The sequence below is a fragment of the Cuculus canorus genome, chromosome 13, assembly GCF_017976375.1.
Source record: "Cuculus canorus isolate bCucCan1 chromosome 13, bCucCan1.pri, whole genome shotgun sequence".
In the NCBI taxonomy this organism is placed as follows: domain Eukaryota; kingdom Metazoa; phylum Chordata; class Aves; order Cuculiformes; family Cuculidae; genus Cuculus; species Cuculus canorus.
The window spans coordinates 8,918,796-8,931,999 of record NC_071413.1 but is presented as its reverse complement, the minus strand read 5'-3'; the positions used below and the strand labels follow the sequence as shown (position 1 = coordinate 8,931,999).

At 39.9% G+C, this 13,204-nt stretch overlaps 1 protein-coding gene across 1 annotated transcript in view; it reads right to left on the bottom strand.

Moving 5' to 3' along the window:
- The window catches only part of LOC104059400 (polycystic kidney disease protein 1-like 2), a 46,742-nt gene extending 35,865 nt beyond the window's left edge, over nt 1-10,877 (bottom strand). Inside the window, exons 1-4 of the mRNA XM_054079070.1 lie at nt 10,760-10,877; nt 5,626-5,739; nt 3,515-3,982; nt 2,806-2,970 (exon numbers count right to left, since the gene is read on the bottom strand). Of these exons, the coding sequence (XP_053935045.1) occupies nt 2,806-2,970; nt 3,515-3,982; nt 5,626-5,739; nt 10,760-10,877 (865 nt within the window). The remainder of the gene's footprint in view (nt 1-2,805; nt 2,971-3,514; nt 3,983-5,625; nt 5,740-10,759) is intronic.
- Nucleotides 10,878-13,204: the final 2,327 nt, after the last annotated feature.

The following is a 13,204-nucleotide window of genomic DNA, read 5'->3' as shown; positions in this document are numbered from 1 at the left end:
AACATTTCACATTGCTTGACCTGCACTACTAGAAGGTTTAAAGCTACTTCTTGCTTCCGAAAGAGCCTTGTGGCAATATGTGATTTGCATGATATTCAGGTAATTGCTTTGGAGAGCAGATTGCATATTAAGTGTGGGACCTGATCCCATTTCTGCTACAGAAACACCTTTGCTCTTGTGTGATATTCGACTGACTTCATTCAGGAGGACTGCACAAATAAGGCCACATCTCTAAATGTATACACATCATTCTATGACTGATCCAGGACAGTTAGTTATCTTTCAGAATCCCTAGTATCCTGTGATAATTGGGATACTTAATACCCTGAAGAGGAGGATACAAAGAAAGACTGCTCTCATATGGGAGTGTTGCAAAAGATTGTTTTTGTTTTAGCTGTCCCAGGTTTAAATACTTTGTCATCCAGCTGCTGTTTTGAGCATTTCCCTAAGTACCTTGGTTCTCAGTGCCAATGTGTGCACACTGCAGTAATTGTGTGCTATTGTTATTTAAAGGCTAAATCTAAGCCTGGCTGTAACTATAGCAACGTGATCAGTTTACAGATTAGAGCTCTCTAAATAAGCTTGAAAAATAATTTGCTGTTAAATTCTAACACGGACTATCATCTCATGCATTGTGTTGTTCTTTACTTTGCATAGAGTTCCCGTAGTATTTGCTGTGTCCAGTTCTGGAATCCTCAATGTGAGAAGGATATGGAGCTGTTGGAATGGGTCCAGAGAAGGGCTACAAAGATGATCAGAAGGCTGGAGCGCCTTCCCTATGAGGACAGGCTAAGAGAGTTGGACCTGTTCATCCTGGAGAAGGCTCAGAGGAGACCTTATGGCGACCTTCCAGTACCTGAAGGGGGGGCCTACAAGAAAGCTGGAGAGGGGATATTCATAAAGGCTTGTGGGGATAGGATGAGGGGGAACGGGTATAAACTGGAGAGGGGCAGATTTATACTGGACATTAGGAAGAAATTCTTCACTGTGAGAGTGGTGAGGCACTGGCACAGGCTGCCCAGGGAGGTTGTGGCTGCCCCATCCCTGGAGTTGTTCAAGGCCAGGTTGGATGGGGCCTTGGGCAGCCTGATCTAGTGGGATGTCCCTGCCCATGGCAGGGGGGTTGGAACTAGATGATCTTTAAGATCCCTTCCAACCCAAACTATTCTATGATTCTATAAAAGAGGCTATAATTGCCTCAATCTGTTCTCAGTTTCCTGGGTAATGGAATGGTGGATGCAGTGTAGCACATTGTCATTCAATAATGCAAATACTTTTTAATGGGCTTTAAGTCAGATCCTATGGTAACAGATGATAGCTTGCCTAAAAACAGACAATTGTCTCTGTGGTTGTAATGGAAAAATTATTTTAGTCTGGTTTTGCAAGGAAAATAAGCTTAAGGGGTGGTGCTGTCTGCCAATTTCCTCTCCCTCAATCATCTTTAATGTTACTCATCTTCAGGCAAATTTGATGTATAGATATAAACCTCAAAACACCCTAAAATTTCATGAAAGTCAATGACTAAGTAGAAGACAAAGAGCTACTTTGGTGCCTCTATTAGGAGTAGGGATTATAACCCAATGTTTATCTGTACCAGGATGTGGGATTCAACTGGTCAGCCCATACGGCTGGGACTCGGAGGCAGCTGTATAGAAGGGGAGGGAGTTAGAAAGGGGAAAGAGCTGAGGGAGGGGAAACTATTTGCAGAGGAGGAACCTGCTGAGGACATGGGAGTGAACTGGGAGTGCTGAGGAGGAGGGTAGGGAGAGGATGTGGCACAGAAAATCAGGACAGGAAACAAAACTCTACGTGGAATGGCTTGTTAATTATGTCAGAAGTAGTACCAGGGCAGTAGCAATTCTAGGGCTTGTAGTAACCTGTTCTTGCATACTGGATTTGAAGACTTTTTTTTATATTAGTGAGCTTACAGCCAGTCTCTCCTTCCAGTGCTCGTGACCTAAGTTCCAGTTGCAGTTCAAAATGCTTGCATTATGTGCAAAGTGTGAAGAACAAATTTCCCTCATATCTGTATGTTGAAAGGGATGACATTGCCGGCATTCCTTTCCAGGACTGTTTGTTCCAAGTCACAGTTTAAGGGTTACAATGTCTGTAGATTTTCTGTCTAAGCACTTATATACCACTGGGAAGCACAGGTTCCTGTCTGCTTCCTTATCCTGGGGAAGCCCTTGAACTTCATGTGAGGGAAGGGTCTGAGAAGAAACAAGAAAAACTTGCTCCTACCTTTGCTTACTCCAGGCTGCTTGGAATGGTGTCTTTGGGAGCCTGGCTGTATTTTTAATTCAGTTGCAAATGGAAATTATTTTGGACCATATTTACTTGACTAAGAGTATGTTTAGAGGGCAGTCATGCAGGTCCCACCTAGCCCAGGTCTTATCATATGGTGGGAATTTATTCTTGCAGCTGTGTTATTATACGCTACTCAAAGTGGCTGTAAACTAGGTAGCTTATATCTGCTGTAGACATGGACTGCTACACATTTATATTCAGTCTGAGATCCGTTTCTATTTTATTAGCCCTCTGTTGAAAACCTGGAGCTAAAGGGCTTGTTGCTGAGCACCTACATCTCCCACTGACTTCAGGGTTCTCCTTTCTTTGGATCAGATCTCACATCAGTGCACTGGGAAAAAAACCCACACTTGCTGGCATTACACATTTTTTTGCTTGTTTGCTTTTAAGAAGATTTATAAAGTTGTTGCACAGCCACTTTGAAAGCAACAAGGCAATTTATGCACAGTTGTGGACATGGCATGCTCACTTCTCTGTTCCAGCTGTTGTGTATCTTACCAAACTCGCAAATGAAGTCAAACTCCTGGCTGCAATTTTCAGTCACACCCCACTGGTACTTGGCATTCTTCAGGATGTACCCACATGTGGATGAGAAGGAGGATGGCTGATCCTTGTACCAGTTATTGTAGCTTATGTTGGAAGTGTCCAGCCAAATCATTGACCCTGTGAACACAGTAATCATGTTCTAAATGTTTATATTCTGCAGTAACACAATTACAGAGTCAGAGCCTGCAGAGCAGGACTGTAGCCCTGCTCTTACTGAAGGAGATGTGGTTTAGTCCGGATAGGGATCTTCAATTACATTTTATATTTAATGTGATATAATCACTAAAAGAGACACCGCCACTTCTCCCTGTGCTCACAGCCTCAAGGTCCCACCATTTCCCTTGCATGAGATCTTGCAACACTTCCTAGCGTGGTGAATTCGCTCAGCCTGCTCTTCCAGTACAGAACTAACGCAGCTCATTTTTTTCACTGTGTCAAATGATCAAATTCACCACCACAAGATCTCATGGAAAGGGTGACAAATGCAACTGGAAGGTGAAGAAGGCAATTAAAACATCTTAATATAAATCTCAAGTTACAGCAACAAAAGAAAGTGGATTTTCAGATGTCTACAGAGGGACTAGTTTCATTTGTTTTCACATTAAGTAAGCATCATGGGCTGATACAGTTTTAAAGAAGACATGATTTCAAAATCACCTACCATCAGTAGTTTCATCCAGCAAGGAGTTTGAGATCATTCCAATCCACCATTCCTGATCCTCAGCAAGATGTTTTTGCAAGAACTCTTGAGTTTCCTCATTTTCAATAAAGACAAGATGACCACCTCCTCTCTCACACCAGCTCTGGGCACTTGTGAAGGTATGCTGGAGTCTAACAAACTCATAGCATGAATGGTTGAAAGCCAGCTGGTACTTTGAGCAAGGAGTTTCTTCGTCAATGGTTACCTCTTCCACAGCCAAACATACAGCGAAAGAAACCTGAAGTGCAATCCCAAGCCGCATTTTCTGCTCAGTGCCCTGTGTGGCACTAATCTTGCTTATCACATTACCACTCTTTTTGCTGCCTTTTTCAAAAGCCTGAGATGTCGTCCTGGTCATGTCATCAGCGTTTCTCCTTCCTCTTTGCTGCTTGTGACAGCAGCAGCAATAGAGTGTGGGACAGATTGCTTCTAATACATAATGGTGATTGTGTCAGAGGATACACACAACAAGTATTGATGCTAAGTCATTGCAATGGCCATTGTGAGGCCTATTGTACAAATGTCTCATTCCATGTGAAGTCTGTTTGAAGAGAAGACATTTGAGTATCGCTTTCCTCATGAGCAGAGGAGATAAAGTTGATATATGCTGGTATTGGACACATGGGAAAGTGAGATAAAGCTCCTACATCAAAGGCAAGCTGGAGGTCTTTACAACAACAACAAAGAGATACAACAGTAAGAATGAAAGAAGAATGAGGAAAACAAGAAACACAAGAAGTTGTGAGATGGGAAAACACACAGTGCTCCTCTAGATAGGTTTAATTGGTTTGGATTGTTTTATTTTTAATAATTATTATTTGAGGTGCTTCTTTTGGATGATAATGCAATGTCTGTAATTGTTGTGTTGTATTCATCCTGTCCATCTGTTTACACATATGCAGGTTAATCTCATCTGTCCTGAGTAACCTTCATTTCGAAGTGTTGTATCTGTTTAGAATTTCATACTCCAAGTAAAATGCTCCCATCATCCCTTAAAAGCTGAGCTGCTTGACTATATAGAGCCTACGGTATTCATACCTGCTAGGAGGTAGAAGGCCAGAAGTTAAAACAGTGATTTAGAAAAGATGAAAGTATTACCTTAATCATCAGAACTACTTGGGAACCCTATGTGCACATTCCAAAGGCTGATGGTGGACTTTAGGAAGCCAGGCCAGCAACATTTAGGAGCTAAAATCTCCAAGTGTTTCTGAAACTTCCTTAAGACACCTATTGGGTTTACTGTGCCACTGGATTAGCAGAAATACGGTACAAATAAGGACCTTTAGCTATTGCGATCCTCCCGTCCTTGGCATTAACTCCATCAAATCTGATGCAATTATTATTAATTTATACCACCATAATCACCACTATGCAGGATGTCCCCTTTCCCACTACATTTGAAAATCAAGACTTATCTCAGCTTGGAGCAGATCCCACATTTAATTTCTGGCTGATTAATAGGGAGGTCTGGTGGAACAGCTGAGAAGTGACTATTCAGGCTGGGTTTCCTCTGGGGAGGACCATCCACATTCTAATTTACTGATGGATCTGGCCCAGTCAGTGCCCAGATAGCCATCCTCTTCCTGGAAGAGACCATAAAACTGGTTATCAGCTGCTTCTGTTGAGGACATCTGCAAATTAGGAGGCCCTTTTGAGGGGGAGGGGGACTTGCATACAAAACTTCATAGGCTTCAGTTTGGGAACTCCCAACCCCACTGTTTTATATTCAAACTATTGCAAAGGTTGGAGCTGAGAGCATCTGCTGTTTGCTTAGTTGGCCACTCTATCTTTCTGTGACATTTACATCAGAGACTGTGTTTCCTCTTGGGGCAAGCTGACTTGCCAGTCTATGGAGAAGCTGAGAGCCAGCCCATTTTGTCCTCTTAGGAGAAACAGCCTGTTTCTGAAAAGAGAGAAGTGTGATGAAGGAAACTGTACTTAAATGTATGTGGCTCAGTGATACACGTTGTACATTTCCAACCGGTGCTATTTATTCACATTTGTGATGAATGGATTCTGCAGCATCGTCCAGTTCTCCCTCTGCAGCTGGAAATTTGATGGCATGAACTTACTGCTAAAAATGCTGGAGCTGGGGGAGCCACAGGCTGTCCTCCGGGAATCTGCTCCAGAGCCATTGAAATTAGTGTAAGTCTTGTCTGTGGCTTTGATGGATTTTGAATCAGGCTCTAAAAAAGAACAAATAATGTTTGTAAATGTCTACAAATAGAGCTAAGCTCTCCAAGTGAGTCTACTACTGGCAATTTCTACAGCAGTGTGATTTTTTTTCCTAATCTACAGTTGCTCTAAGTAACTCTTCAGCCGCCTGCAGCAGATGGGGAATGGAAGAAAGACAGTTTCCCTCTTTTGCAGTTTGTTGACTTTGTATATTTTAGTGCCAGTAAAGCAGTCTGTCAGTTTATTCTGTTTACCACAAGGAAGAGAAAAGTGTACCCAGAAAAGAAAATACGAATTGAAAAGCATCAAAATTAGCAACTAGGGTCCTCAGGAAAGGAGAAAATTGCTGAAAGCTCTTTTTCCCTCATAACCAAAAATTGTCTTGATTTCAAATAAACAGTGCTCTGTGAATTTACTCTTTTGTAGGAAACATGCTTTTTGCAGTTTTCCTCAACAGAAAGACATTTTAAAAAATAGCCACATGTCCACATGGAAACTTCACAGTACAATGGTTTATTAATTTATTTTATTTTTTTTTCTCTTTTCCTTTGTGTAGCTGGCTGCATTGAAATAATTTAAATAATTTAGAAGTGACTTAAGTAGTCACATATGCTAGTGAGGAAGAGACAAAATGGTGCGCCTGGCTGTGTGATCTCATCTTGCGTGATGCAATAGGGAGCCTTAGAAGTGCTTAATTAAGCCTCTGTCATTGTCTCAAGGGGGTGTCTGGCAATTACAGTAACTTCTCCTCTGCTGGCAGCCCATGGGAGTCTAACTGACCCCTAACAGGCATTGGAAAGTTGCTCCGGTATCTTCAGGAAAGTGTCAAGCATAATATCAGCTGTATAGATTTTGGATACACCAAAACCATCCATTTGCTGTTTTCTGTCTGCCTTTTGCACAGATCTGAAGAACTGGGCAGACTCACAAAAGAAAAGACTGTACATAAACTTTTTTTTAAGGAACTATGAGCCTTTCACATACAGTCAAGATTTGTTAATCCTTGTTTGGTTATAGCCGTCTGCCTGAATGGCTGATGTAGCAACCACCCTTACAACACGTGTTATGTACCAGTGACTTAAACTAAAACATACTCACTGACTAAAATAAGTCTTGCAAAGCAATTGTGTTTTGCAAGCTTTGACTAGAAATTAGTGACAAAGCTTTCTCAATATTTGCACACCCTCACTCCAAGCAGCGATAAAGCTGTGAATAGCTCCTTTGTTTGTGAACTCTCTTGCGTCTGTTGGAATAAGTCTTTCATTTTTCTCAGAAGTGCTTTAGGGGGCCCTGCAGATCTCAGAGTCCTAACGTGCCCTTATGAGTTACACCAGATGGTGGCCATCAAGAGAAAGTTTCTTCAGAAAAGCATTGTGCTATATAAAACATCACAAAAAACAATGATAAAGTTTTTATTTCTTGTTTTCAAATGAATCCTTCAAGGTTTATTAATTTATTTTATTGTTGTTGAAATCCAAAGCACATTTTGGTTATGATGCTGAAAAAGTGAATAGGTGTTTAAATAATAGTGGCTTATGCTGAGATTCTGTAAGGGAACTTTCTAGCCAGTGTTCACTACTCCTAAAAATTGAACCCCTTAAAACCAGCTTATTTTTGGTAGCCAAATCTCAAAGTACTTATAATCACTAATTTTTTTAAAACGATCTGAGCTTATATATGCCAATTATATGCCATTTGGAAAGTTTACATGCCTAAATTCTTATAGAACAGGACATGAGCACACCCAATGCTTATCTATCACAGGTAGGTGTGGTAGGCTTGCCTTGACACCTTTGGGGAGATTTTGCCTTTCATGCCCCAAATTAGGCACCAAGTACTGTATCACAATTTTTGGAAAATACAAGCCTGAATTCTTGCTCAGCATGATCAATAGCTCTATAGCCCAGGGCACCTTGAATAAAACTGTAAATATCTCCAAGAGCAACTGCTGCTATTATGAGAACATATCATTCACAAGACTTCTCTATTTCTGAACTTTGGTGTCCCAGACCTGAGACAATCGGTTCCAGAGTTTCACTGGGTGATTGGAGAGCTTGTTGCACAGATAAGGAGGAGAGGTATGGTGGCACCACTGACTTCAGAGTGGTCTTGGTTTGTATCCTAGAGCAGATTACAATTGCATTATGATGGCCTAAGAATATCCAGTAATTCAAAAGGCTGTGACGGTACAGCAGGACAGCTTGACAATCCTTAATAGAGGCCACAAAGTACTGGATTTGCAGAGTTAAGGAAGTGGAGAGCTGTCAATGGGAAGGAATCACACCCCCATTTGTTTTGGCTGTTGTTCATTTGCCTTGAGGAAGAGCAAGTAAATTTACACTCTGTAGGAGGATATTACTATCTTTACATTCCTGAATATTACTGAATATAATGCATAGATTTTATTAGGAATAGAAATATATCTCTCTTCTATTATTTGAATAATTATATAAATGGGAAATTGATTTCTATTACTCTGTCTTAGAGGTAGAAAAAAGATGACTTTCAGGTATCATTAATTTGAGACAAGATTGTGAGTGATCCGTTTTAGTGTGTCATCTGCACTTCCGCAGCCTGCAGAACTGCCTCTTGAAAACATCTCTTTCATTTATACCCAAATAGGTAGGACGTAATGAGTGCTGAGCAGACTGTCCAGAAGGGGACGGAGAAAAGCGCCTAGATACACCTTCAGCTTCCATCTCCCAATCTGGCTTTAGAAAAGCCCATCTACCAATTATTATTTTAAGGAGGCGGGTCACAGTCATGCTTCCTTCCTTGCTGCTCTCCTGGTCTGCTTGTCCTGATAGTGAGACCCGGTTGTTTGCTGACTCACAAGGGTTTGTTTTTATTGTTGCTCTACTAATGTTCCATGTGGCAATATGGTGAACTTAGCAGTGAGTCTTGCCGAGTTGCAATTTTGATGTTATCTTGTTAAAAAACAACAGAAAACAATTCTTATCTTTACAGGGTGCAATAATTAAATTAGACATTCATGCCTGGCATGATGGGGTCAGATAAAGATAAGTAGGACTACATTCAAGATTTGCTGACTTGGACGTAATTTCTGTTTATAGGATGTGTTTGGTTACCTTCTGGCACAAGTGTCACCTGGATAAGCCCCTGAGGATCTTCTCCTAGGAATTGTCCCTTCAGAAGCATCTAGTATTGTCTTTGAGCTTGTAGCTTGACTGTCCCCACCTGTCATACAGTTGGTGTCTCAATACCTCCCTGTTTCTCAGCTATTTCGTAGTTTTTATTGCATTCCACAGCAGAACTTCAGCTGCTGGGAAGAAGAGGATAAGTGTGCCGCCCGAGAACATTAATCAAGGTAGGGTTACTGGTGGCTAAGGTTAGCCTCGAATTCACATAGAAAGTCTCAGAACTATCTGAAACATCTGCTGACACCTCCTGTGTTTTTATGATCATGACTGACTAAGCGGCACAATTTAGATATGCCATTACCTTAATATCTTAATAAGAGAACTGTTGTAAGGTATAAAGGTACCCTCTCTGGGTAAAACATTAACTGGTAGATACAAATGAACTGAACTTTTAGGGAGGCAAAAATTTGCCTGGATCTAAATTTACAGCTTTCACAACTCCACTGGTGTCTCAGCAGTCACTCCAGATTTCCATAAACATAAAACTGGCCAGATTTCTAAGGCAGCCCAGCTTCCACCTCTTGTTTGTTTTATTGATTTTTGTTACACATTTTTCTTCTGCTTGTTTTGAACTCTTTCTGAGCTTGCACAACATGAAAACAGAAAGCAAAAAAGCTGAGTTACAAGCTGTTTTCACTAACAATGTTTCTCATCAATACATCCAACACCCCACAAAAGAGATCACCTTCACAGTCCCCATAATGAGAAGACGGGAGATTCAGCAGCTTTTTTTTGGTTTCTCTTTTATGTTATCTCAAAGACGTACAGCAGGCTAAATAGGTAGCAGCGTTCACTGTAAATGTTTGTAACACTATTTCTACACCTTCAGACATGGGACTGAATGCCAACCTTCATGTTGTCATTCTGCCCACTTGAAAACACATTACCGAACTGTATAACATATTAAATATTAAAACATGTAAATAGTCTTGGGATGTTGAAATGTGCAGATAAGGTTATAGAAGTCTTGTGGTGAATAAGTTTATGTGAGTACTGTGGCTGCTTACTTGTTTGAAAGTCTAGTGTCTAAATTGGCATTTAAATCCTTGGGCATTATGATCACTGGGCAGGCTCAGGATACTGGTATGGGTGGGAGGGCAGTTCTGTGCCTCAGCACTTGAAGAGTTTTAATACTAAATTATATTATCTTTTTATTTAAATGAACAAATCAGTATTTCTGGTGATATCTGTTAAAAATATGACTGTAGTAAAAGAAAGTTTGTTTAGCACAGAAAATACTGAAATCTCATCTCACAAAAAAATGAAATCTCAGCAAGAAAATGAAAATCTCATAAAAATAGTTATTTTGATCCAAATAGTGCTGATCAAAACAGTATTTGATTAAAACTGTTTCGATCCAAGCAAAATCTGGTCACTACAAACTGTATTAGTAGTTTGTATTTGCAATTATACATTGATGATGCAAGAAAAGTATGGCTAGATAGTGCTGGTGGTATTTCTTTTGAAATGAGGTCATGTTGGCAAGCTGGCATTTAACAAAGATTAGAGCTTACATCTCCTGGCAGAGTGAGACAGCAATCAGTGCCATTCCAGCAGAAATGACTGTTAAGTTTGTTTTACTGTTGGTGCCTTTATTTGGTTATAGATAACAGTTGGTATTAGAAAGTTCTTATCACAGCTTGAAGTCATATTCAGGTAATTTGACCTTTGTTAATGGAACTAAATTAGAACTCCAATTTGAAAAGATAAAGGTCGAGATTAAAGTAAATTAAGTACTTATTTCAATATAGAAATAAGAAATAGTATCAGTCTCTCTCTAATTTATTAGGCAGTGATTTGCTTCTTGTGTAAGTGAACAAAAAGTACACACAAAGCAATGACATTATTGTTATATTAGATATGTAGTTACCCAGCTTCTCTGCCTTGGGAAATTCTGTTTCTATTGACCACAGCCCAAATGTCATCCCCAGTCTTGCGAGGCCACAGGGCATGGCCAGACGAGTGCTGTGCTCCAAAGATGTCTTCATGGTCCTTTTTAAGTCTGGGAGAGAAGCTCAAGGCACTCAGAGACTGGATGGAAGTGGAAGAATAAAGAACCCACAGGAAACAGCTTGTAGCCTTCACCACAACTGTTTGAAGCAGAAAAAAGTATAGTGAAGAAAATCTGCCTGGGGTGGGGAGCTGGTAACTTCAAAAACGTTGTCATGAGGGGTGAACAGAAAGAGCAAACTGTGGGGAGAAAGTCTGGATTTGGTTGGAAGATTTCTATTTAAAAGGTTCTGCAGCTGGATAGTGTTTGTAAATAAGGACAAGCATCAGGAGAGGCTGTTCAAACCATGGGATGGGGTCATTTGCATCAAGGCTTATGTTTTCAATCTTCCTTTCTAGGAAGAGTGAGACAGCACAGTTTCCCTGAGTCTGTAACATTCTGACAAACATTACATTGTGTTTGGTAAACCCAAGACCGAAGACCTGCAGGTAGTCTCTACAGAGAGGGTTGTATTTCCTCTATGTGCTCTAGAACACAGAATTCTATAACCTTCTCCATTCTCTCCCACCAAGCGTGGTTTTACAAGGGGAGATTGTGAACTAATAAGACTGGAAAAGTCACTTAATCCACGTCTACTTCTGCTGATAGTTACACATGAGAATTGTGAATCAATACATTGATATTTCTTAATTTCAATGTAAAATAGGGGAAATTACACTGTTAGAAAGGAAATTCATCTCTCCATACCTTATTAACTGCTTAACAGTCATTAGCATGATAAAAACAACAAAAAGACGTTGCTTACTGCTGAATGAAGTATTTTTCACTGACAAGTAGGAAAAATGACCTTTACAAGGTCTCCTTATTTAAGTTGTACAGAACATGGGACAAAACTTTCCAGCATGGACACCTGAAATTAGCTGCCAAAACACCTTTGGGTTGATTTCAAAAGTTGCTGAGTATCTGCAGCTTCTTATTCTTCCATTCAGACAACTTTTAACAAGGTTTCAAATTGTCTCATCCTGGCTGAATCTTAACTAGATGAACAGTCATAGTAAAGAAAGGCAAACTTGCTTCAAATTAATCTTCTTTATTGCTTCCTTGCTCTATGGAAATCTGCTTAGTACTGCTACAGATTAGACCACTCACAGGTTAGATAATTAAAACTGCAGCATTAAGAGCTGTAGCCCTGTCAGTAGACGAGGATACGTTGACGAGAACATATTAAAACAAAGCAGAAGATCATGGACAGAGAAAAAGTCCCCATGGCTTAATGGATGTAGAATTAGATGGCTTTGCTTTTTGACTAGATCCTGTTCGGTCTGTAACACTGCAGACAAAAATCCCTTACTTGGCTTTGTGTATAAAAATAAGTCTACATCTCAATATACACACATGTTCTCTCTGTCTCATATATGAGTATACAGTGTATGTATATGTCTATGTATATATATACCTCTGCATATGTGTATGTATGTGAACTTCGATACCCTTCATCTCCTACAGACATCTGGTTCAATCTGGCTGTTTCTTTATTGATAGTACTGATTCCAACAAAGCCCATCTTTCTTCTTTTTTAACGTGGCTTCTTATTTTGTTATGACCTTTTTCTGTCAGTGCTTTCCGAACAGGGACACAGGCTCTGTCTGGATGAGCTCCCCAAGGGAACATGGGCCAACAAGCAGACAATAGGCTGGGAAGAGAGGAGCAATGGATATGGGTAACAAGTGTGTCAGAGCAGTCGTGCGCAGCACAAATCATGTTTTAAATAAAATAAAATAAATATATATATTTTAAAGAAAATAAAATAAATACATATATTTTAAACAGATCGGTCAGCCTTAAAAAGTGATGTTAAAACATTTTGGGATCAACAGTGATTTAGCTGAAAAAAATCCGATTTTAGGGTAACCTCATATAAAATTGCATAATATATAATTGTGTAAAGAACCTTTTTATCCTTCATGTTCAATGAAGCCTATGATTTGCTATGCAATCACATGCTTTATATTGAAATAATTCTTTTCCCAAAGGATTTAAATTAACAACATTGAACTCAGTTAAGTACCTTATCTAGAAACAAAAGCATGAAGTTAAAAATCCCTCTTATTTTTAATTATTCCTGCCACACTTTCACTGAGTGGATTCAGGTCACATATGGGAGAATACGTTATAGTCTTTGTTTGTGAAAAAGTGTTTAATTCAAAAATGTGCCTCTCAATTCACTCTGGAACAGCTTGTGTATAAAGAAAACGATACATGCCTGTTCAGTGATGTTATTTTATTAAGTACTAGAATAGCCCAGTTTAAATTTCAGAGAATAGGGGGGGAAAAAAGGATGGCACCCTGCTCTCCTGCTCTGAA